The sequence below is a fragment of the Podarcis melisellensis genome, assembly GCF_964234715.1.
Source record: "Podarcis melisellensis genome assembly, chromosome: 6".
NCBI classification, from domain to species: Eukaryota; Metazoa; Chordata; class Lepidosauria; order Squamata; family Lacertidae; genus Podarcis; species Podarcis melisellensis.
Genome location: NC_138538.1, coordinates 57,782,122 through 57,808,799, shown reverse-complemented (window position 1 = coordinate 57,808,799; position 26,678 = coordinate 57,782,122). Strand labels below are relative to the sequence as shown.

Sequence of the window (26,678 nt, the reverse complement as noted above, 5' to 3'; positions counted from 1 at the left end):
CCTGGCATGCAAGATGATCAAAGGCATCGAAAGGAGGTGTTGATTGATGGATAGATCTCGGGAGGTATCAATTAGCCAGAGTCAGAATGATGTATTCAGCAGACCTTTCCCTCCAATGGTTTCACCTTACCCCTCTGTCTTGTGTTCTCACACGCTGGGCCTTCCGAACCCTGCTGGCACTCGCAAACACAGGAGGACCCCATCAGCACCGGTTCACCGTTGTTCTGGCACGGCCCACAGCGGCAGGCACTGAACTCGATTAAGTATTCATCCAAAGCTCTCTTCAGGTTTTGCCTTTTGGCTTCAATATTGGCAAGGTTGGTTCTAGGCAGTATTTCAGTTATGGGTTGCAGCTGTGGAATAACAGATGGGGAATTATCCGTGACGTTGCTAATGGAGGGGTAAAGGGTTGGAAATGCAATACCTAGGAGGAATAGCTTCTCAAAACTGGCAGAATAGTAGCCCTTTGGTAGGCTACCTGACAATGCTGGGCAGTGGGTGGCCTGAAGAAAACTTCCCATTTACTAAGGACACCTCACACACTTCAGAGTGGTCATATGTCCTACTTTACAGAGATCAGCCCTCTATCTGAAAGGCTATTGGAAGACTGAAGAATTTTGAAGGGATTTCTGGCCCAAGTTTTAAGGAGCCGTAAGAAGGAAGTGTGAGCAGGGACCTTGAAGTTGCCCTGCAATAGTCAGCACTTGGACAGTAGACTGAGCTTGCTTGCAACTCACCTGGTCACAACCTCCCCCATTATGCTGTGACATAGGGCATAAGGCACCCACACCCACAGAAGGGCCCTGCATCCTCACGATCAGTGTTTGCAGCACAAGCCATAATGTACCACATGCAGAGAGCAGGAACACTGCAGAAATATGCTGCCAGGGCAGCAAGTCATCTTAACAAATGAAAAACAACTTCTTGCAGAACAAAGCAAAAAACCAACCACAGAAAATCAGGATTGCCCTGCACCTGATCAAGGAAACCATTTTGTCTCAACCCTCAGTCAAACAGCCATCCTGGGGTGGGTGTGCACGTGCATGTGCACAAAGGAGGACAGTGAGCCACCCAGGAAGGAACAGCAAAGAGCAAGATATAGATACAAGTAACGCTTAGAGCTGCCAGGACCAAACAGGACAGTCTATTTGCAGAGGTTTTGCTTTCTGTACTTCACAAGGGCAGTAGGGATTTCCACAGAAGAGCTGTGACATGGCCTTGAAAAATGATGTTCCGGAACAATATTTACACAAGGCCTTTTAGCAAACAACCATGAGTCAAGATAAGAGGACATTCAAGTGGGCATAACTAATTATTGGGTGCTTGAATCCACTCCAAAACTACAAGCACTGGCAGAGCTCCTGCAGCAGCCATTTAAAGGTTATAGAATAGGCTACAGGCAAACCGTAGTGTGTTTTGGGCAGCATTAATGGAAGATCTGTGCAGAGAATACACAGGAACTGCTAAGAGCCTTTTCTCGTGACGAGCCTCAAAAACAAAGCACCATCACCCCATCAAGCCCCCTCCCATTCGCCTGTCCACACAACTGCCAACAAAGCAGCAGCTCAGAGGGGTCCTTCTTCAGAGTGAGGCACTATAGGTGAGATCATCCATAGTGCACTGGATGATGGTGGTAAACAAGTATAATGGTTTTAGGTCACTTTAAATAGTAACTTGCCCCCATTGCAGCAAAGGACCGGTGGTGAAGGCTCCATCCATGCGGCCTCACTCACAATGCCTTGCTCTGGAGAAGGACCTTCTAGAGCACATCATGGCTTCTTTCTCAGCTCCCATGCCAGAACCCTCTTGGGTGCCACCCCACCAAGCCTGGCTCAGCAGAGAAATCAGGAGCTTCTGGTACAGCCAATACAGATAGGTTGCAGACCCCCTTCGGGCCACAGGGATGTCCCTTTTACAACCACACAGTCTTCAAACCAGGGGCTAAACCTTGAGAAACATGGGCTGTGGGAAGAGATTCCTAAGGCCTCCACTCACCTCTAGCTTTTTGTGGAGCTAGCTGCTCACTTGGTGCTGCACAGCTAACCTGCCTTAGAAGTCCGATACGGATGGATTGCAACCCTTCCTCCCCATACTCTGCTCCGCAAAGCATCTGCTCCAACTGCCCATCTGAACTGGGATAGTATCCTTGCAAGCTTCGTATCCACCCATCTCTCTGCTGTCCTTTATCAGAGACCGTGCATCAAAGCTGCATGGTTGTAGATGCACCCCCAGCAGGACTTCTTAATACCCATTGCTCCACAAGTCCACTCCACAAGTCTCCTGCGCCACTTCCATGTCACCTGTCTGTGCATATGAATCCTTCTGCAGAAAAGATTCTTTAGAGCAGGCATGGCCAAACTCGGCCCTCCAGATGTTTTGGGACTACAGTTCCCATCATCCCTGACCACTGGTCCTGATGATCGGAGTTGTAGTCCCAAAACAGCTGGAGGGCCGAGTTTGGCCATGCCTGCTTTAGAGCTGCACTTGGTATCCTGGGGAGAGGAAATGTGCATGATTCTGCTTCTCCTTTTCCAAGAATTATATAATATGGATGAATATGACTGTTTAAAGCTTCTTTTTGACAAGCTAGTCGCCATATTGCAATGAACTGAAACTTCGATATTCGAGATAGATTCTGTGTCTTATCTCCCTTGCTTCGAAGGTGCTGCTTTTAAAAAAATGCATTTGCTCATTGTGAAATAGGTCAGCAGATCAGTGGCCCATTACATTTAATCCTGTCCTAAGATGGAATAGCAATAAAAATATAAAATGATCTGGTCTAGTACACTTTCAATCCTTTGGAGATGTGGCGTTTCTACAACTGAAAGAAAAAGGCTTACCTCAAAATCAATAACAGTGGGATTAAGTTTTAATGACCTCCCCCAATAACGGTATGCATTGGCGTTCCAGCTTCCCATCAGCCTGCCGATCGAGGCTGCGTCTCCGCCTCGAACCCGGGGAATAATATCCTCGATGACTGCCTTTTCCTTTTGAGAGTCTGGAAAGTTGGGCAATGAAATGGATTACTGTTCGCTTCTATGAATCCACTAGTGGAGTCAAAATTGCTTCGTCAAGGTGACTCGGTGGAGGACATTTGACAGCAAGGCACTATTACAAGGCGATGGCCTAGCAGACACTCATAGAGGTAAGATGCCAAAGGAAGCTCACATGCCACTTCTGTCTCCTGAGCTCACTTAGGAGGATCTTTATTTTATTTGTTATTTGTTTTATCTAAAGACAATTCAAGATGAGAGTAATAACAGTATAATAGCATCGCATGCATTGCACTTTTTCAGCTGCAGGTGGTAAAAGTGCCTGAAAACGCCAGACAATTAAGGATTTTTAAATTAAATTATTTGCTGTTTGTTTGTTTTACTAACGGGACACATAGGACGACATTAAGGTTGCAAATGATGGTGTGGGTAGCAGCTAAGTGAATGAGCCTCTGAGCACAGGGTCTTGCTCTTGTCAGGAGCTGTGCTGCAGCATTCTGCCCTAGCTGCATCCTCCTGATCAAGCACAATAGAAGCTCCATATCGAGTGCCTTGCATGAATGAAGCATCATCAGCACTTAACAGAGCAGCCCTGTTTAGGGAAGTTTTTAATAACTGATGGTTTAATGTATTTTTAACCTTCTGTTGGAAGCCGCCCAGAGTGGCTGGGGAGACCCAGCCGGATGGGTGGGGTAGAAATAAATTATTATTATTATTATTATTATTATTATTATTATTATTATTAGCGAGCATTATCATTATCAAATGCACCTCTCCCTAAACACGATATGGAAGTAGGTCCCACTGACTTCTGCAGCACTTTCTACTACACCAGCCCCATTGGAAGAAAGTGGAGAGGTATAGGACTGTTCTTGTGGGTGTGGTCCTTGTGATTACAAAAGAATGACTTTAGCAAATGATTCAACTTTCCTGGAAGGCAATATATCCTTTTCAAATAAGAAAAAGAGGAAGAGGTTTTTGGAAAACGTGAATGCATTTCCTACCTGTGTCTTGGCCTGCATCCTTTGAGCAGCGTTTGAAGGACACCTTGGCACCTATGGTTATGTCTGCGTCGTCAAGGTTATAGCCTAACCCTAAGGATCCACCAAAACAGGAGCTAACCATGTCCTTTGTAACCCCTGAGGGAAAGGGAGGGAAGGCAAGTGTCAATCACAGTTTTATATCCCTAGATACTGACTATAAATCTTCAAGTGTTAAGATGTTACTCAATACATGTATGCAAACAATAACTTGAAAACGTACAGTTCCATTTGAGCTACTTTTCATTAGTCACTGTCCAAGGGAGAAAGAAAGAAAAAAATCAATAGCTGGAACCTGGAAAGCTATCACCAGTGAAGCAGTAAGTACAATTCTGCTTTCTGAAAACAATATAAATTTTATTCTACAGTTGCCACCGAATAAAGCCCCAGCCCATTATTATTATTTTTTTTAAAAAAGGTTAGAAACACCACCAAGAAATGTGTGAGGGCAACTGAAGCTACTCGTTCCAACACTGATTTGTAATCTCAATTTTGAGAGAATTTGCTGCAAAAAGGCTCAGCAGTCATTTGGTTACATTGATGTTATGACAGGCAAAGAACTTCATTCATTTTCCATTGGAGTCAGCAGCAGAACGTCTATTGATTTCTTCTTCTTCTTCTTGAAACATAGGAGGAGCCCTGTGGAGCCCTGTTTGTCTCCCATCAATTGTAAAGGGTGATATTTCTTCGACAGATCATACAGCATTGTTGCTCAATGCTCTCTGCTGGGTCATGTCCCCTTTCACCTCCCTCTAGTATTTGGCTATCAGTGTGGCATGCTGCACCATGTACTTAGAAGGGGATGTACCGACCAGCAGTGTGGAACAGAGTCACAAGAATGACTACCAGCTACTCAAGTTATTTATTTGCTTTGGTGCTGCTAACATTGTGCTTAGGGATTGTACAAAATGTAAAATAGCACTACTGGTATACACACCACTGCAACCTTAGCATGACAAGAAGGGACTTTTCCTGGCCCCACCCCAAATCACAAGTGCCTCTAATCAGCCGTTGAGAAGTTGGATATATGTGGACAAAGGGGTAAATACTATATAAAACTATGGAGCATTATAATGGAAAGGATCCAGAACAAACTCTAGGCTTGCATGCTTCTCCTCCCCTCCCCTCTGGTGTGGCCACAAGGAGACTGGAAGCTTTTAAACTGTGATGAACCTCAACTATGGCTTGTTGAAACAAAGCAGCTTCTTCCACTCCATAGTTAAGACTAACCACAGTTTGCCACATTTGAATGAAACAACAAAGTGTGTTTAATTAAAAATGAAAGCAAAAGCTTCTGAATTACAGTGGTACCTCGGGTTAAGAACTTAATTCGTTCTGGAGGTCTGTTCTTAACCTGAAACTGTTCTTAACCTGAAGCACCACTTTAGCTAATGAGGCCTGCCACGCCGCCACCACGCGATTTGTGTTCTCATCCTGAAGCAAAGTTCTTAACCCGAGGTACTATTTCTGGTTAGCGGAGTCTGTAACCTGAAGCTTATGTAACCCGAGGTACCACTGTATTCTCCTTGCAGCTGCAATGAAGGCAGAGACTGAGGGAGAAAAGGGGAACACATGAATGGCAAATTTTAATCGAAATCAGCTACTGTTATGAGATTTTAGTTAAAGCAGATACCAGATTTAATCCACAGTTTGGAGTTTTGTTTTGTTTTTTCAATCCGGAAAGTGTACATGTTAAGATGTGGGGTTTGCGCTGTTTGGCAAAACTTCTAATTAACAGAAGTTAGGGCTTCTAGCTCCCTAGAGAGAAGGCTCTCAATAAAGTTATAGCTTGGTCAGTTCTTTACCACAGCTAATAAAACAAATTTCCCCAATTGCTGAATTTATATTCATTTGCTGCCTGCTGACAGTGTATTAATAAATCTATAGTATTCAATGGCTTGTGCTTAACTAGTCTACAACTGTTAACAACACAACCGAGTGAAATATATTTACTGTAAGCAATAGGAATGATTATTGTTTATCACTGTTTGAGTGCCATAAAATTAAAGTTGAACTACACTCTGATTAATTGATATATTATTGTTCCTGTTAAGTAATTATTTTCAGCAAGGGCCAGTCAATACAATTTGTTATTGGTTGCCACAGGGGGAAAGAATCCAAGGCTGATCAATCTGAATGCAGCAGAAGCAGCAAAATGATGATCATACAAAATATTGGCAATTTAAGGAAGGAGTAAACAAGATTGCTTATTACGGGATGCAAATCCAATGATATGAATATGGCCCACCAATTAGATTGATTTATGCTTTTAATTTTTGAATTAATCACAAAAGGGGGGAAAATCTCTTTCTGTGTAGTGATAAACCACAAGTAAATTGCATTGTTTCTCAGCGAAGTCATAAAACAAAAGCGTTTTCCTTTGAAAGAAAGAGCAAAAGATAACATTGATCCTGCTTTCCTCTAACTTCCTTGCTGTGACATACGCTTCAGGTTACATACGCTTCAGGTTACAGACTCCACTAACCCAGAAATAGCACCTCGGGTTAAGAACCTTGCTTCAGGATGAGAACAGAAATCGTGCAGCGGCGGCATGGCGGCAGCAGGAGGCACCATTAGCTAAAGTGGTGCTTCAGGTTAAGAAGTGTTTCAGGTTAAGAACAGACCTTTGGAACGAATTACGTACATAACAGATGTACCACTGTATTATCTTTTCTAACAAGTTTAGGGAGGTTTTTAATGTTTGATGTCTTATTGTGCTGTTGGGAGCCACCCAGAGTGGCAGGGTAAACCCAGCCAGATGGATTGGGTATAAATAATATTATTATTATTATTATTATTATTATTATTATTATTATTATTATTATTATCCACAGGAACTGTTATCACATTTAAAAAAGCTAGGATTGTATGCAACTGCAGTTCTACATGCACCCAAGTGTAGCATTTATTTTGTGGGTACAAGGTTCTGCTTTCATTAAAAGAAGAAAAAATTCAACGGAACAGCCCAAGTCAGAGCATTGGTCTCTCTCGCTCATGGCCTGGCAGCAGCTCCCTGGGGGTCTCCCTGGGGATGACAGAGATTGAATCTGGGACCTTCTGCCTTGCAAGTGTAAAAACACGCTTGAAAGTGCATGGGCAATATCTGGTTAAATTTCAGAAGCCAGAATGGGCGGCTATGGGAAATTGCTGCCAAGTACATGTATATAGGATCACAGTCTTAATCTAGCAATTGCTCCGACCCTGACTGTGAAGGCAAGCTTCAGCAGTCAAGCCCTCGAGGCTGTATTTTCTGCGGCATTTCATCAGGCCATCCATGCAGGAGTGGGTACCAGTTGCATCCATCACCAGCATATTTAAAAGAAGGGAAACAAACCCATAATTCTCAAGAAAACATTTGCTTTCAGACGCTGGCCGTGCTGAAGCAAAGGGCTGCTGTTCACTGAACCATTGATTTGCGTCTCCTTACTCAATGTAGCACTTAACCAGAGCACCAGCTTGATAAATGTGCCCTCTTTTTATGGTATGCACTGTAGATGAAATTATACAAGTATCCTACATAAAAGTAAAAATTATGTCCGTTCTGGGACACATTTTTTGTCTCTTTTAGAACTTCAACTTCCCTCTTCCTTACAGTAGGGCCATCTTGTTGCAATAAATCACAGCACTTCTGAAATACAGTAAGCAAAATATAAAGTAAAATAATGGCTCTGTCTAGATGCTGCTAATTCATTCTTCCTCTTCACTTGGCAGTCAGCTTCCTGAAGCCCCTCTTGGCAAGCTCTTTTCTTTATCATTCAGCCTTCATGTCCAGGAAAGACACTTTCCCAAGAATATTAAGGACAAATAAATTAACGGGAGAGAAGGAGGGATGATGGGCTGCAGTCGGCTGGCAGGGGACTGGGAATTTTATAGCAGTCTCCCTACTCCCAAGCAGGAATGGGGATTCAGTTCAGTTGGTGAACTGACCTACCGTAATTCACACTTTCCAAAACAATAAAAGGACCGAAATGCAGGCATCCTTCAAAATTCATATTTCTTCCAAATTTTGAAATACAGTTCTCCAGCGAAGGAATGTGTACAAAAAAATTAAATATGGCGGTAAAGTGTGCATAAATGTTAGTGAAAATAGCAGATGAAAATGCATTATATTAGGGATGAAATTGCTTTGCAAAAATGTATATTAGGCAAAATTGCATGCAAACATTTATATATTAGGAGAAATCATCACTATAATGCCAGTGAGTTTTAGGAGGTGTTTTTTTTTTTTTAAAAAAAGATAATCACAAGCTGTTGTGGAAATGTGGAGAACTGAGACTGGAAAGATTGAAAAAATGGGAAACAGAGAAACTCATCCAGAAAATCACTGGGAATCCTGCTGACCCTAATCTAGGTTTGACAAAGACATAGGCAGTGGCACAAAGAGAGCAATGACAGAGTGCACAACTTGCTAGTGAGTTGCTAGTGATGGTTCCTGCCCATGATGGTGTTGCCAATTTGCTTTATTATGAACTACCTTAAGTACATTTCAGCTTAGAAAGCTGGGATATAAATCATTCAAATAAATAAACAAGGGCTACAGTGGGTCAGGATTCTCTTTGAGGACAGTAACCCCTAAACTTACATATATTTAATTGTGTGCCAGGAGTTTCTGCAAACAACCAAGATTCTTGTGAGTAGCTAGACATTCTCTGCCTCTGCTTAAAAGCTTGGTGAGTAGGTGGGGAAACTTGTTGGAACAACTTCACAGTTCCTGTGCAGCTGTGCAATTCTCACTACTTATCTTGGATTCATGAACCCTAGCCCTTGCTCTTAGACCAGACTTTCCCTGCTAACCCTTTGCCTTGTAAAACCTTCTGGACTATATCTGGCTCTTTCCTCGCAACTGAATCTGCACCGTTAATCTGCTTTAATAAAGCATTGCTTCCTTGCCAGGTGCACCTGCTGCTATGTTTTGGGTAGGAGCCAAGACACACTGTGAAGACCAGGGATGCTGAACTAGTCTCCCTAAGATTAGAGATACCTGGCTAAGCCTGGTGTTGCTGATGTCACCCTTTTCCATAGAGAATCCCAGAATGAAGTCACCAAACCAGAACGTTTGGAAGAGAATGTGAATAACTATGATACTGGTATCACAGAAGGCACAGCAGGTTCTGGGTTTTATGACACAGTAGATGGCTTTACAAAAATGAACAAGAGAATCATGTTATTATAGGAAATTTCCCATTGATGATTAGAAGGCTTTATGCTTCAACTATCATGAAATGTGCATGGCAACAACTGCAGAAGCTTGGCTACATGAACACAAAGTGTAGGCAGAACTATGCTGTCTTTGGATGCCTTCATTTGCTGAAAGCTGAAGCTAGTAGATCTCTGTCATTCTGCAGTTTGAAAGCCACCTTGTGTAAAATGGTAGGTGCAATGCCAAAAACATTGTTTGTTTACACTTTACGAGTCAAGAAATGCCTTTGAATTTATCTAGGTCTGTCTGCAGGATGCTGTCATGTGCGCTTTGAAATGCAGAAATTTCAAGGCTAAAGACAAGAAATTCCTGGAGTTATCATTGCTGTTATTTTTGCTATACCTGGAAGGAAATTATTTATTAACTCCAAGATACACATTTGGGCATGCAGGTTCATAACATTGTTGAATAAAAGAGCAGTTTGTTGAATAGGAATCTTGAGTTTCTGGGTCATTACAACATATTGCTGATCAATATGCTTTACGTGTATCAAGGAATTAGTTTCTAGTATCCTACAATGTGCCAAGCGGGTAGAATAAATTAAACCTGCAAACCTCTTTTTCTCATCTCATCTTTGTTGACCACAAGGATGTATTCGAATATGCCTCCCATGGTCCCAGATGTCATAAAGTGGGTGCCATACTCATTAATGAACCTGGCATACATTCCGTAGTTGTACCGATCTGGAAGCTCCATCAGAGACTGAAGCATCTCTTCATCCAGGACAATGTCATCTCTTCTCATCTTGAAACGGGCTGTCTGTACTTTGGTAAGAGCTCGAATAAATCCAACATTCTGTAGATGAAGCAGGGCAAAATACATAATTTATCCACTTTTTTCTGAAATTACATCCTTCTTTCTTTTTGGCAGGAACCAAAAGAGACCAATAGGGCAAGCCTGTGCTCTTATACTAGGGGTGCAGAACCTTGGGGGGCAAATTTGGCCCTCCATACCTCTCTCCCTGGCTCTTGGGTAGTGTTTAAGAGCATTAGACCCGTAATCTGGTGAACCAGGTTCGTGTCTCTGCTCCTCCACATGCAGCTGCTGGGTGACCTTGGGCTAGTCACACTTCTCTGAAGTCTCTCAGCCTTACTCACCTCACAGAGTGTTTTTTGTGGGGGAGGAGGGGAAATGAGATTGTTAGCTGCTTTGAGACTCCTTAGGGTAATGGTAAAGCGGAATATCAAATCCAAACTCTTCTTTTTTCTTAGGCCATTCCACCTCGCCAGACCATGCTCCTTACCAGCCTACTCTGCATCCTCCTCAAATTTCATTGCCAAGCTACAATGTGTTTGAACAGTGATAAACTCCCATGTAGCCTGGACAAAAAGGAGTGTGTGAGTATAAACCTCTGAGTGTTGTATGGCTAGAATGTAGCCTGCTATACAAAAGGAAGAGTCATATCCTTTGCCCTCTAGCCCTGTGCATCACTTGCATGTGGGTCCTAGTAGGTTCTCCACAGGAGAATGTGACCCTCAGAGTGAACAAGATTTTCCACCCCATTTTATACAATCCCAGTTTATTTCAAGCATGAAGCAACACATGTTGGGATGCTTGAGAACTTTTCCAAGTGGGTGATCTAAAATGATGCTGTGGATAATGATCATCTGATTAAACAGCAAACTGAAGGAAATAATTTCTAAAGATGGAGAAGCAACTCTAGTATTAGAATACGAATGAATGAAAAGATCTCGCCTGTTGCAGGGCTGACTATATCTTTATTTTCTTTGTGAAATGATCCTAAGCTACAGAGTTTTGGTTATGTAATTATGGCCTTAGGGGATGCGAGTGGTGCTGTGGGATAAACCACAGAGCCTAGGACTTGCCGATCAGAAGGTCGGCGGTTCGAATCCCTGCGATGGGGTGAGCTCCTGTTGCTTAGTCCCTGCTCCTGCTAGTTTGAAAGCACGTCAAAGTGCAAGTAGATAAATAGGTACCACTCCGGCAGGAAGGTAAACAGCATTTCCGTGCGCTGCTCTGGTTCACTAGAAGCAGCTTAGTCATGCTGGCCACATGACCCAGAGACTGTATGCTGGCTCCCTCGGCCTGTAAAGCGAGATGAGTGCCGCAACCCCAGAGTCAGCCATGACTGGACCTAATGGTCAGGGGTCCCTTTACCTTTAATTATGACCTTGAGGAGAGCTAGTGGTGATATGCAAGGCAGGGACCAAAGGATACATGCCATGTACTATGAATCCTCCAAGCCTAACTGCCCCTCTCCCTGCAGATCCTTTCAGGAACTTCAGGAAAGTATTCTTCAGACATCAAAGGGCTTGCAAGGGTTGCAGAGCTGATAATTTAATTTGGGGAGGTAGTTTTTTTGCTCCCTTACAATTCAAACTGTGCTCCCTCATCCATTTGTTCATAGACAAATGCTGGATCCCTCAGCCTGAAAAGCGAGAGACCCCATAGTTGTCTTTGACTGGACTTAATCATCCAGGTGTCCTTTACCTTTTTTTACCATAGGTCCCTGCTTGCAACTACCCATTACACAAGGTTTCCACGCTTAAGCAAGACAAAACACAAAGCCCAGTTCTGTTTACATTTCTGGATTTCCCAAAGATTTCATATCCATTAAGAAAACAAATGCTTCTCGCAGCCATTCACGCAGGTTTGCACTAATTTAAACAAGATATATTTGTGACATTGGAACATGTTCCCCAAAGACAACTGTTGCTGACGAGCAATTCTGTAAATTCCCCCACTCTGTTCGCCACTCCAAGCACTTACTCATTTATATACTTAATGTCACCATGAAACAGGAGGGATGGGGCGAGATGGCATGCGTTGTTCTACTTGTAATTCAATTTCATTCCCATTACAATGCTTCTGTTTGCTTCAGTATAATAAGGAAGGCAAACAGAATTGCTAATGATCACACGTGCAATTACATGAACAAATTAAGGTAGGATGATTATTGTTTCAAGGGGAAAACATGTGGGCAGGGAAATAAAGCAATATCAGTAACAGAATGTTTGGGCGATTTAGCAACGCAGGAATAAGAAGCCCCCTCCGCCTACTTTCTCATTACCTTTGCTGCGTATTCAGTAAAATTTCTCAGGGTCCCCTGACCCTTTGATAAGCCAATGCCTATACTCAGAGACAAAGGGACATCTTCAGGGCTTATGCCAAATGTAAAGCCATAACTTCGAGAGGTGTCCTTCTTTATGGCATTCAGTAGGTCCTTGGCATCATCGAAATACTCTGAAGAAAAGCCAGAATCAGCATGTGCCTGGAATGAAAAGAGAAACATCTTAGCTGGATGGAGATATTTTAGATTAGCATATTGGCTTAATGGGGGATGATTCTCCTTTGCTCTGGAGACTCAACAAAAACCAAGCCTGAGCAGTTTTCAGTGGTACTGCAAGACTTTTTTTTTTAATGCTAGAGTTTGGTGGCAAAATCTTTTCAAATGATGCACCAGGATGACATCTTGTTTTAACTCATCATTGCATTTTTGTAAGGATTTTATATGAGTGGATGAAGTGCCTGTGTGGTTAGCCTCTATAATGAGGCTGGTGAACTTCTACTTCTTTGGCCAATCCTTGCCTCCCAGGGAGCCCAGTTTGGGCCACGAGGCCATTTTCCCTAAAGCTATGCCCATTTCCTGATACCACTGTGTGGGAGGACGGGCTTAAATCCTGCATTGGTCACATACTCCTGTTTCCTGCAGGGAACAGGGCTGCGCAACCAAGGCAGCAGGATTCAATCTCTGTTCATCAGCTGATGAGTGGAGCTGAAATCCTGATCAGTCTAGGTTTTCAGAGGCCTCAACCAGGAGCAAGGGGCTGGTCAAAAGCCCTCTGCAAGAGCGCTTTCAAGAGGATTGTGCATGGACCCCTGTGCAGCCCACAGAGGATTCAATCAGAGCTCCATGCTCTTGGTCAGAGAGAAGAGAGCATCTTCTCATGCAGCCCCCAGGGGTTTTGATGCTGCAGGGAACTGCCTTTCAAGAGCCTTCCTGAAGACCCTGGACAAGCAGGACCTGCAGCAGCAAGCCCTCTGTTCTCAGCTGGAGTGCTTCCACACAACTGCCATTCCTTCTTCCTCCCTGCTCCCACCCCCCTGATTAAACATCAGGAAGGGCATGGTGGAAGAAAGGAGACTACTTCACAGATCTGTTTCCACCATTTTTTGATGGAGGCCACTGTTTCCCCACCCCAGTGCCCCCAGAACAATGCCAGAGTTCAGGCCATTTCAGAAGATACAAAATGGGGGCCAGGCTGCCAACACAATCACTGACTGCCACTTGCCAGAAGTGTCATGTCACCTGCAGTGGCAGCAACCCCTCAACCCCCCCCCAAAAAAAACCCACTTAGGAGGCACAAAAGAAAAGAGCTGTGCTCCTGTCACTTCTAATGGTAAGCCTTCCCACTGGGAAATGGTAGGATAATTTATCCTTCCCCTGGAGAAATCAGGTCTCCCTGATGTCTCTATCCTCAAGTAGGAGACTTTTGAGAAGCCATTTGTGTCCAGTGTATAGAGGGGTATGCACATCAAAAGCATTGCACGTGGCGTCCAAGTTTGGTAGAGGAAAGATGCATGGGGCCCCCACTGGTAAGTGTCTTACAGATAAATCTGCTAGAAAGGATTCAGAGGGATCTGCATATGCTTCCGCACTCACATATTATCTGGTTGATATGCGGATAATATGTAATAAAGAGAATGCTCCCCCACCCCAATATACAACACCTAAAACTGATATCACATGCTAATGTGATATTCTGGACAGTGGAAATTTTTAAAAGGTAGCAGTAGATGGTATGGAACTTCAGAGGAGCTCACGTGTTGCAAGGGTCTATATTTGGCTGAGGTCCAATTGCCCACTCAGCCTTACCGATAATGTTGGCCTACAAATACTTACAAGAAACTGATAGTAGTGGATGTTATATGGCTTTCGGAAATATTTCTCATCATCCCCGTAATACAGACGTTCACATGCTGCATCATACTTCAATTCTCGCCATTCTCCATTATAGACAGATTCACACTGGCCTCCATAGAATGTAGGATCGTACACTATCTGTGCCTCTTTTTGTGTAAGGATATTGTATCTTTCAGGAGCAAAAGAGACAGGAGCAGGCATGTAAGGAGAGTTTGCTAGTGCTCTTACACACACACACACACACACACACACACACACACGGAGAGAGACTCTCACTTTCATTCCATGCAATCCTTCTTGTTGCCTTCTAGGCTCATCAATTGTAGTTTGAATATAACAAACCACAATTCCTGATCTGAATTTAATGCAGAGTGAGGGATTGTGGTTTGTTTTCTGCCAGTGCTCATGTGGAAGAGCAAAACAGGAACAATTGGCTCATGAGTTATAAGACAAAGTCCATGAAAATGGACTCCTATTTCTCTCCTTTATTTAAGAAGTTTTAAAACTTGGGAGTTCTCTAAACTACACAACATAGCAAGTTAAAATTAAAGAGAAAATTTCCCAATGCTTAAATCATGTGTAAGAGCCATAGTACATGGGTATGGCAGCTCACCCCTGTGCAACTTTACTGATCCCGGGGACTGGATCCAGATCATCACAGAATCTTTCTGCATCCTCACAACTTGCCTCATCAGATTGATCTCTGCAGTCCGGTTCTCCATTGCATACAAGGTGGCGTTTAATGCAGCGACCTGCAGCGCAGATAAAGATTTGTTATCCATTTCTAGAATCCATGTTTGCTCTAGCTAGATAAGGCTGGACTTAATGGTTCACTTAAACCAAATCACAAAGATAGTGTAGGACCTTGCTCAGGTTGTGCTGTTGTCACTTTCTAACTGAGCAGGAGGTCTTTGTGAAGAATACTCAAAGAGAAATATGTTGAGAACAAGAGTGGCTTTGTGCGTGTGGCATGGAATTTCCTTTCCTATTCAGAGTTCCCAGTCAAATGCAACAAGATATCATGTACAAAATTGTACACGACCCCAGGTGTCTTTTTATATTGGCAATGAAAAGCACTTAGAATTTGAATTGTTATGTCTTCACAAGCTACTCTGAAGTTAATGAGTTTTGTTTTGCAACCAGTTGCCAGTACCCCTCAAGGCTGGTCTCCTGAAGGCAAAGGAATGGTTAATCCATACCCAAACAACAGATGTTGCTTTGTAGGGCCCTATAAGGTAAGGTCATCAGATTTTTTTCAGTGAATCTGGGGACACTTTCCAACTTCAGTCAGAATGGATGGATTTTGTCAAGAGACTGATTTGTAAATCTGGGGACTGTCCTTGGGAAACAGGAACGTCTGGTAACCTTACTATAGGGGCCCTTGTGTCACCTGATTATTTCTGGGCTAGAAGCTGCTATAACACCTTTTAACCATACCTGCAAAGTATCACTGGGAGGAAGCAATGGGCAGAACATACCTTGCCATGCTGCAGGATGAAGCAACCATGAGAAGATAGGTGAAGTAGGAATGTGTGTCTACAGCAAGGTTTTTAAAAGTGTTGGTCCTAGCAGAGGAGTAAATGTTTGGACTCAGTTTCAGGCCTGTATTGGCAACTGGGCCTCACTTATTGGAGGCTTAGAGAGAGAGACCAGCCAGGAAACTAGACAATAACTTTCTTGTCTCCCTTAAACAAGAACAAAACAGCAACAGGGAACTTTTGACTCCATCCATAAGCAACGTACATATGAATGCAGGAAACTGCCTGATAAGGAATCAGGCCATTGATTCATCCTGCTCAGTATGGTCTACATCAGATTTTCTCAACCTTGGGTTCCCAGATGTTTTTGAACTACAACTCCCATCATCCCTGACCACTGGCCATGCTGGTTAAGAATGATGGTGGTTGTAGTCCAACAACATCTATGGAACCAATGTTGAGAAAGGTCTATGCTAATTAACAGCATCAGGGTTTCAGGCAGGGTCCTCTCCCAACTCTACCAGGAGTTGCCAGAGATTGAACTTGTGATGTCCTGCATTCAAAGAAGATGCTCTACCACTGAACTACAGCCCCTCACCTGTGCCACCTAGGGACTGAACTATATAGTGACTGAATTTGTTGAGATTCCTGCATTGCAGGTGGTTGGACTAGGGACTCTTAGGATTCCTTCCAACTCTATGATTTAGTGAACTACACACTCATTACAAGAATCTCCTGTTCAAGACCCTTTACTGTATTCTTTATCATTCCAGACTTTGGACTTTGGAGATCTCTCTTTGTATGAATGAAGGAAAACACATTGCTTCAAGGGTGCTCCCAAAACTAGTTGCAGAAAGAATCCTGAAACTTTCCCTGTTCTCTGCCACTGCGGTAAGACAGGAAAAGCTTTAGCTGGGCACCTTTTCAGTTCTAAATAATGGATTATGAATAGACCGTGTGCTTCTCCTTGTCAGGTTCACTTTGTCAAAGCTCCCAGGATGCATTTGTTATCCCTGCTTATGGTTTTTAAAAGCAACTATAAGCCTAAAAGTCTCCTGCTGCTACTTTTTGGAGAAATGAACACTGTCAGCTTAAAGAATGGGCTGGCGCTGTGATGTTGCAGAATGTGCTTGAGAAATTTGTTGCAATAATGATGGCTAAGGCACGAACACTCAAGGAACATCCTTAAGAGTAGATTCCTGCCTTCTCCTGCCTCAGTTAGCAGTGTGGGAAGTGTTCCTGAAGAAAAAGGCAGGTGTGGCTTTTCACACGATAACAACAGCTTTGCCATACAGCACTCAACCTGAGTGAGGAACAGACAAGAAGGCAATTGGTGTATCAGTGGCTCAGCAAATCTGTACCCAGAGGGCATCATTTGGGCCATGGTCCAGGGTTAGCTTGGCCCTGCATCTGCAGATTTGCAGATCTATTGTTGCAAGCACAAAATGAGGATACAGTGCAGCTGGTCAGGCAGTCATTCCAGAATCTGCATGTGCAGCAGAGCACTCTCTGCACACATTGTCCTTTTGAACGCATGCAGGTAGGTACCTTTGGATCAAGCTCACCTCATGCTACTACATGATAGGGCTGGCTTTGGCAGATTCTTAGGTGATTCCTTCTTTCCCTAGATGTCACTGTGCCCCACTTTAACTTTACATGTATTGCATGGAACAGTAGATCAGTACCTTTTCCGCATTCCTGAAATGGGTTAATGGTGTGAAGGAGTATCACTGCATCAGTTAATGGATCTGTAATGGCATCATACTCACCAGTCTCCTCACACCGAAAATCAGCTCCACAGTCTTGGCTCACAATACATTCTCCTTCTGACTGGCACGCAACTTCATCCCAAAGGTGGCCGGTACATATGCTCCCCTTGTATTTGGCTGGCTGTTGCAAAGTTCGATATCTGTGCTATAATATGCATATTAAAAAAATGGATATCTGCCATAAATTATATATATATATACAAAACGATAAAATTTGAATTAAACATCAGGAGGCAATAAAAACAGATCTATACAATATTTTAACCTAGCAAGAGCAAGCATTAATTATTTAAGTATTAAAAATGTAAAACAAATTAAGGCTTTATCAGTACAGCTATGCCTGCCAAAACCAAAAAAATTACTTAAAACACAATTTGAAGTTCATAGGGAAGAAATGTGAAGGGATGAGAAGGTTAACAACACAGCAGAAGTATTTGCAACTGACTTTTTCCATGTCTGTCAAATCATTCCCAATATCTTAAATAGAAGAGTAAATTCATTGGCTGATTGAAAGCCAATCCAGTCATGATAGAATGTCACATGACTGAGAGTTCTACTGTATGTGTATACAGACTACTTGTCTGTGCAAGAGGCTTGCCCCGTGCACTCCATGTGTTTGTTGCCTTGCATATATGAAGCTGTCTCCATTCCAGCAGGGCTCTTCTTATATTCTTCATGGGCATCCTGCTTTGTTGAACTGCTAGTCACATAGGCCACGCTCCATCTCTCAGCTTAGGCCCATTGGTTTTAATGGGCTTGGGTAAACATGCATCTGTTTTCAACTGTAAACCACTGGCTTGTATTCAGTGTAGTGTTAAGTCACCATTCTACCAGCCCAATGATTTTCACTTATGCGATGGGACACACTTCCCCTGATGCACCCCCCTCTCAAATCTGTTCCAGGGGTTCCCTAACCCTCTGGAGAAGATTTGGGGAAGGCATGGGTTGTACAAGGAAGAAGAGGTGGGAGGTCCCATTGTGCCACTGGAAATCCTTGTGCCGATGGGACTGAGGTTGGATACTGCCCTTTGTGTTCAAAGTTTGTGTCTATTTTCACTGCAGGCAGCTATAAAGAACGCTTGGCTATATTAGAGTGGAGCCTTACTTTTCTTCCTTGACAAGGGAAACATTCGGTCCATCCTGACCACTGACTTAGGCGGCAATCGATGGGAGCAGGTGTTCCAGCTTGTCTTCTTGCTCTCCTGAGGAGAATAAAAGTGATTGGCAATGCTGAAAGTCCCTATATTGCACGCTCCCTGTGGAAATCAGTTTCAGCAGGATACGCATGGCTGCAATAGATTTAATATCTACAGCTGAGGGGCCCCAAGACACCTTTTGAAAGGATCTTTCACTGAGCACCTCTCAGACAGTCCTGCTTTAATTCGGGCCTAAGCACTGACTAAAGGAAGTGGGGATTTAGACAGGTTCCTGAGTGTGCCTAAACCTTTTCCTCCTCTTTCCCTTCCCACTGAGAGAGAAAATGGGGGGGGGGTTGAAAAAACCTAATGCCTAGAAACAGATGGAGCATTCCTCCACCCTCACAGAGCCCAGCAGGATGTCCGGTGAAGAGGTGGTTAAACTAGCTTCAGTCTCCCCAGCCTCTACATCTTAGGACCGCAGCCTTATTCTCAAGGCCCCCGGGCAAAGAGCAACTTTTAAAAAATTAGACTCAGTTTACACACTTACACACACACACACACACACACAGAGAGAGAGAGAGAGAGAGAGAGAGAGAGAGAGAGAGAGAGTCAATTTTACAGTGATAGAAATTTATATGTGAGGTTTCAAATGGACTCCCATGACATATTAGTAAATAAATGGTTGAAGTGTAATTATATGTGTTTTGATGAAAAGCTGTTATTTCTCAGCAGTCATAAGAGAAAGCACCAAATACTTGCAAATACCATATTTCCACAATGCATATATGTGGGTGTCCTTTGTTGATGGTCACCAAATGTAAGAAAAATTAAACTCAGTCCCAATCCAGCAGAATAAATCTGTTTATGGAAGTAGGCATCTCTTGGGGCAGCCAGTGTGATTGTCCACCTTCTTATGTGCATTCCCAACTGGGACCACCTGATGATGCACAGAGAAGCCTGATGCAGTTAGAATTCTAATGGGAGTATATTCACTGCCCACCACCCTGCTGCATCCCCACCATCGAGCCACATTGCCACCCACATGTGGGAAGATGAGCATCTGCGCACCTTGCTGTACATAGAGGCTTCTTGGGTGCTTTTGAAACCTGACCATGCAAAATGTTGCAGTGTGGAGTGATGCTGTTCAAGATTCCAGCCACTCCATCCCCCCACCCACACACTCCAAAAACATCCCATGGACACTGAGCATCCTCAGGTCTCAGTGGGCTGTTTGGGGGTTCCCATCTTCTTCTCTCCCTTCTGAAAGCCTTTTGTATGTCTGCACACCTTGGGGTTCATCCAAGCCTACTGATGTCACCCTCTAGTGCATGGCTGGTGCCCTTTTGGATATGTAAGGAATGACACTCACCTCTGAACATCAAAGTCTGATGGAGTGATAAGAAAGCAATAATAAGGTGGAGGCACCCAGTTCAAAAGCCAGCAAGTTCATCAGTACTTCTACAGAGCTCTCTCTAACCCCACTTCTCCTGCTGAAATGATAGTACATGGTAGGGGGATTACACCGTGTCCTCCCATTTCAGAAGGGATGGGTCAATGGATTTCTAGACTGGAATGCCACCTTCATGTGTAACCCAAGAGTGAAGATGCAAAAATATTTCCCAATACTGCTTCAAGAGCCACTTAAACTTGCACAGGTTGTAATGGGAGATCAATGTGTGTAAACATGCCTCTGCATGCGGGTTGCCCCTCAGTGGGTCAGAGACTATTATAAGCACAAATACATATGGATGTTACTGTGGGGTCCTATTATGTGTATAAATAATTTTGGATGTTAATTTCCTCCTCAGCACTAGGGGGAAAATATGACTCAGTTGTGTTAGGGGAAAGAGCAGCAAAACAACCTGAAGCACAGTGGAGAGATGCCAAAAAATTAGAAGGTTACAATCAAATCCTGTTTTTGGCTTCTTTCACAGCATCTCAGCACCAAAGTGCCAAGATAATGACATTTCCAAGTGCACGGCAGCCACTGCATTACAACAGCAAAATAAAATTAAACAGCAATTCACATTTGGATAATGCTTCAAAACATGTAGGTGAAACGAACACACGTCAGTATGTGCCTGATTTATGCTTCAAGGGATGGACTGCATGTCTACAATTTGCCCCCACACCTGAAATCAAAAGCAGTTCTTAGTATTGGGGCTGCATTAATTGTTTTACTGTTAATCCTGCCCTATTGCATTCTCCATTGGTATAACTGGATAAGAGCAAATGTGATCAGTATACGTATGAGATGCACGTGGGAAGCTGTTTGCTGTGATAAACCTTTAGAGGTTCTGTCAAAACTAGTTTGTTTTTGGGTTTTTCCACAATACACAGCCGGCTATTTGAGATTTTCCTTTTGCACACACTAAGGGTCTTCCCCTTAGTTCGTCTCATTTTGGAGATAGAAGATTACACAGCCCCAGCAATGGCTATATAGTTAAGGCAACTGGTATTTTCTGTATTCAATCATTTTAAAGCCCAGCTACCGGTATTTTATTCCTTAAAAAAATCAAGATGATTTGTCCCATCACAGTATGCAATTGTCAAGGAAAAGCTATTTAGTGAAAGTTGTAATCTGGTGAAAATTATCATGAGGATGCTTTCGGTGCAGCAGTTTTTAAAACGGTCCTTTAAAGTGAAGACTTGACGTTTTCCTTCTATTTTTGTGACCATCCAAGTTTCTCCTTTTTGGCCAGTTTATATAATGCCAAATGTCTGAGAGTATTGCATTGGTCTCCCTTCTACTGTTCTGGTGAAAATACACTATGTATTCCTAAAGTTGTGAGTTTTTAAGTCAAAGTTTAGAAGTATGAACACTGAAAAATTGTGTGAGGAGCACAAAACACACAATAGATAAGTGACTTTCATGTTTAAAAAATGGAAGTGGTTTTACTGTGGGTTTCTATTGATGAAAAGATTGGGAAAGGCTGCACTCATCTATGAACAACAAATTTTAAAATTTAGATTGGATTAGATTATTATATATGTGATGTTACAAAAAGTTGCCATAGTTGAGGTATTATTCCTAATTAAACCTCCAGTAGAGGCATCCCTCATCACAACCTGATCTTATGCAGCCCCCAAACCAAGGGCCTTGTACATCCCTGGGGCTAAGGTGGTGGAAAGACTCTCTGCTTTCACCATCTCCATCTCCTCCTCCTTTCCCTTGCTGCCTGATCCTCCCATACCTTTCTGACAACTCTGGATTTGCTCCAGGTGAACCCAACCCTATCTGGGCCAGCCTTGACCCAATGCGGAAGAGTCCTAATTTGGCCCAAATCATGTCCATTTGGTTTAGGATTTGCAATTTGGCCAGATACGTTGCACAGCCCTAGAATACCCTGCAAGTGTCCTGGAAAAACTGGGGCATCCTGTTTTTTCTTACAAGAGGGCAGAAGCCATTTGGGGCACCATGATCTCATGTAATTCATGCTTTCTGGGGGTGAAATCACGTGAGAATGCAGCACCCCAAATGGCCATCATCCTCTCATGAGAAAAAACAGGAAAATGGAGTCCCAGAAGATGGCATCCTGGGTTTTCCCTTTGATGGGTTGCCTTTGATGTGTTGGAGGGTATGCCCTAGTACAGACAACCCTACATCTTATGCCTATAAGATCCCAGTCTATTGCTCACAGATATTGTGATTGTGTATCAAAAGCTGGATTCTGTGTGTGGCAGTATATGTACATTATTAGGTGAATGAAGGCTGGGCATGCATTGGAGTTTTACATAGCAACTATAGCTGGGAACGGCTGTGTGAATAGGCCCACATAAGCCTGTCCATTTAAAACAAAATAAACTGATTTCGTATTCCCATTGGTAAGGTATAATACAGAGTGCAGTACTCACTCTGAATTCTTCCTGATCCTGTAACAAATTCCATATCAAACCAGGAAGCATTAGGCATAAGGCCAAATTTAACATTCAGGGCTAGAATGGATAAAAATGCATCAGAAATTCTCCATGAAAATATACTGTGTCCTGTGGGTTTCCTTTAAAGCTCAACAAAATCAATAATAAATTCCAATGCAAGCAGATTAAATGTGTAGATGCAGATGAATTAAATCCATTCCAATCCAAGTAAAATAGGCTTTTAAAAACAGTGCCATCTGCAATACAAACAACTGTTGGGCAGTCTTTGTGGCTTCAAAAGCCAACAGTACAGTACTGTAGCTAGAATGCTGGACTTGGGCCTGAAAAGTTGGCCTGTGAATGGTCTTTGGAAAGTTACTATTTCCTGCCTTCCTTCCTCCCCTAAAACTGGTGGACTGGCAATCAGCTTCACAGGGTCCATACAAAATACATGACATCAGCTGCTTTTGTTACCCATCCTGAGCTGAAAGGTAATTTCTAAGATAATGTTTGAAGCTCATGGATACACTTTTTTAGAGTGATCTCTTGAGCCTTTCCATTACACGATAACTGCAACATTCTCCAGAGATATCCGTCAGGATTGTGTTGGATCCTGTTCAACCCTGAAAAGGCAGGATGGGTGATTAATCCCCATTAAATCTTTTCAGATGAAGGTGCTCACACGATTCCTTTGAAATGCATGAGCCAAACATGACCCAAGACACAACCATTAATCTGGGCTATGGATTCAACAAGTTAGATAGATAGAATGAGAGCCTGATAGACAGACAGACAGACAGACAGACAGACAGACAGACAGCATATCTGCTGCAAGGAGGGTGAAAATTTAGGACTTACCCAAATAACAATGCAGCTAGCACCATGTGCTGAGTTGTAATTACTTATTTTAAACATGTATAACCTTCTTTCCCTCATAAAAAAGTAAGGGAAGCTAGCAAAAAAGTCAAACCATAATTTAAACGTTTAAAATATCAGCTGCAAAAAAACACTAAGGAGAACCGTAAAAATAACAAGACAAAAGCAGCTGCAGTAAATGTTATTCCAAAAGATGCAGATAAGAACTAATACAATAAAGCAGCCATCCACCCCAAAGAAACCTTTAAAAGGATGTGTTCCTTTGCTTTTTTAGTAAGTTCTTGATGGCCATTAAAGGAGAAGTGTGGCTGTGTTTCCCCCAGAAGCGACTGCCTGAGTGCAGGTGAAGCCATGGAAAATGCTTTCTCCCAGCCAAGTAAGTACATTTCAGGGGATGCTGAAACTAATGGCATGGGAGAGGTGTTTTTTCCTTATTTCATTTAATGAGCAGCTACCTATTTCACAGTGCTTAAACCAATACCTGGACTGAAACCCAAATATCCGTTGCAAGGTGCACTTCGCTGAATTTTGTGATTCAGTTATCCAATGTGCACCAATATGCATACAAAAGTGAAAGTAACATGCAAAATTGCACTACCTTAGGGGAAACTGCTTCAAACAATGTGCATACTAGTCAAAAGTGTATACAAAATGTGTTTATTAGGAGGAATTCACACTAAACTGCTAATGCATTTTGTGAGGAGATGGTAGATGATAGATGATGATAGATAGATAGATAGATAGATAGATAGATAGATGATAGATGATAGATATAGATAGATAGATGATAGATTGATAGATAGATAGATAGATAGATGATAGATGATAGATAGATGATAGATGATAGGTAGATAGATAGATAGATAGATGATAGATAGATAGATGATAGATAGATGATAGATAGATAGATAGATAGATAGATAGATAGATAGATAGATAGATGATAGATAGATAGATGATAGATAGATAGATAGATAGATGATAGATAGATAGATAGATAGATGATAGATAGATGATAGATGATAGATAGATAGATAGATAGATAGATGATAGATAGATGATAGATGATAGTGTTATTCTAAAGCACCAAGGCTGCAGCAAGCAAAGGCAGCACCGTCTGCTGCTTGTGGCTGGAAAGCCAAACAGGATGTTTGTGACTGTTGCCATGGGAACAAAGGGGCAGTCCATTCTGTACTGAGCACCGGATGTTAGCTCAGTGGGTTTGTCATATGACCTGTACAGGATGTACATGGGTGGAGTCGGGGTTTCTCTCTGTTTGTTGAAGAGAGCAGACATGTTTTCTGTATGACTGCTGAAAGACACAAATAAAAGGACATGTAGATACGTTACTGTCTGTGTCTGATTCCCCTCCCTGGGGATATGCAGGGAGGAGGAGAGGAGGAGAAGCAGTTGGTGTGTTTTCCTCACAGCCTGAGGAAAATCGCCGGAACGGACCTCGTGTTGTTTATCCTGCCGGGAGACGCCGGAGGGAGGTCTAAGGAATTCAGCCGGTGCCTGATCAGATAGGCACATACCGATGACCGGGTAGCAGAATTCCAACATTGGTAGCAGAGGATGGTTCCTGTTTTCATCGCCCTCTGCATCAAGAAGTGGCTTCCATGGATGCCTGAGGTGAGAAAGCTGATTCTCTGCAGCCAGAAGCTGACCAGAGCATGCTGGAAGCAAAAGCCACGGAGCCCAGGTATGTGATTTTCGGGCTTAGAAGAGTGGATGCAGATTGAGTTATTTTCTCTGCTTCGAGGGAGCAGCGTATGGGAAACGGCTCCGGTTAAAAGTGAAACCGCATACCAAACATTCCTGTGGTTTCTTCTCCAAGGGATTGGAATGTGCTGTTGCTAAGCGACGCCTTTCAGTGAAGGCTAATCCTCAGAGAGGAGAAGTGAAAGCAACAATAGAATGTTATGACTACAAAGGCTGAGGAGCTCCTGGAAATTTCCAACGCAGCCAGCGTTGAGAGCTGCCAGGTGCACAGAGTGTAAACAAGCCAGCTATTGGATTTTAGAGGCTTGTGTTTTAAAGAGTCAATGCAAGGACTCAAAATGGATGCCAGGAAGGGGGGAGCCCTGCCTTCTCCGCCTCTTTTGACCAGTGACAATTATGCATCTTGGTCTATTAAGATGAAGGCCCTGCTGCAGAATCAGAGACTGTTTGACGTGATTGAGAACCCCATTCCTGCAGCGCCAACGCGTGCTTGGGAGTCACAGGATGTGAAGGCCAGAACGGCTGTAATTCTGTGTGTGTCAGATTCGCAATTGATCCACATACAAGGCTTAGAGCACGCGAGAGATGTTTGGAACACGCTGCGAAGGACACATCAGAGAGATGCAGGTTCCTCAGCGTTGCTGTATTTTGAGAAGCTGACCAACCTGAGGCTTGCGCCTGATGGAGATGTTCAAGCACACCTGACGGAAATGAAATTTCTGCGTCAACAGATGGTGGAACGCAATTTCCGTCTGCAGGAGGAAGTGTTTTGCTTCATGGTGATCAACAGCCTGAATCGGACTTACAAAACAGTTGCCAGTCAGCTGGGGTCTCTCCCAGCGAATGATCTCACGTCGGAGAGGGTCTTTGCCGTCGTGTTGAATGAACATGACAGACTTGCCGCCCTGGACGTGAAGGACAGGGGGAGGGAAGAACGGAGTTCTAACAACCCCACTGCTCAAGCTACTGGAGGAGATGCTGTAGCTATGAACGTTGTCCGATGTTACAATTGTGACCAGACTGGGCATCTTCAACGGTACTGTACGAAGCCACGTCGGAACAGAGGAGCCAAGGGAAGCTCCACAAAGTCTGAGGCGTCAGACAAAGGTCACACCAAGCCAAAGGCAAAGACTGCAAAGGCTTTGATGTCGCTAAAAGCCACACCAGAAGCGGGAAATTTCTTTGTCCTAGACACTGGAGCCACAGTTCATATGTGTCGACACAGAGGACTGTTTTCTACGTTTAAGAAGCAAAGCTTCGCTGTACAACAAGCCAACGGTCAAGAGCTGGAAGCGACCGGAATTGGGACTGTGTATCTTAAAAGTCTGAACTTGACTATAAACAATGTTTATTTGGTTCCAGAATTGAAGTACAATCTGCTCAGCGCTTCGCAGATTGCCAAGAAGGGACTAAAGCTGTCCTATGATGATCAACACTGCGAGATCTACAAAGATGGAGAGCTGTATCTTTCTGCCAAAGAGAAAGATGGACTGTATTTGTTGACTTTTGATCAAAGTGATTACATGAAATGTAATTCTTGTGATTCTAACATGATTTCTTTTGCAGGTGTAGCTGAGAAGAACGCCAAGCAGGTGACCTCGAGGGTCAACAAGAGAGCATTTCAGCGGGTGTATGCTGATGTGATTGGTCCTTTAGAACCATCTAGAGGCAATGCAAAGTATTACCTAATATGTGTTGATTCTTTTACAGGTTTTGTC

The 26,678-nt window shown here is 43.2% G+C and overlaps 1 protein-coding gene across 1 annotated transcript in view; it reads right to left on the bottom strand.

Moving 5' to 3' along the window:
* C8A (complement C8 alpha chain) overlaps positions 1–26,678 on the bottom strand; it is a 35,480-nt gene that overhangs the window by 2,645 nt on the left and 6,157 nt on the right. Inside the window, exons 2-10 of the mRNA XM_081915796.1 lie at positions 18,471–18,567; positions 17,366–17,510; positions 14,732–14,870; positions 14,098–14,287; positions 12,265–12,465; positions 9,788–10,028; positions 3,998–4,132; positions 2,841–2,998; positions 131–353 (exon numbers count right to left, since the gene is read on the bottom strand). Coding sequence (XP_081771922.1) covers positions 131–353; positions 2,841–2,998; positions 3,998–4,132; positions 9,788–10,028; positions 12,265–12,465; positions 14,098–14,287; positions 14,732–14,870; positions 17,366–17,510; positions 18,471–18,567 — 1,529 coding nt within the window. The remainder of the gene's footprint in view (positions 1–130; positions 354–2,840; positions 2,999–3,997; positions 4,133–9,787; positions 10,029–12,264; positions 12,466–14,097; positions 14,288–14,731; positions 14,871–17,365; positions 17,511–18,470; positions 18,568–26,678) is intronic.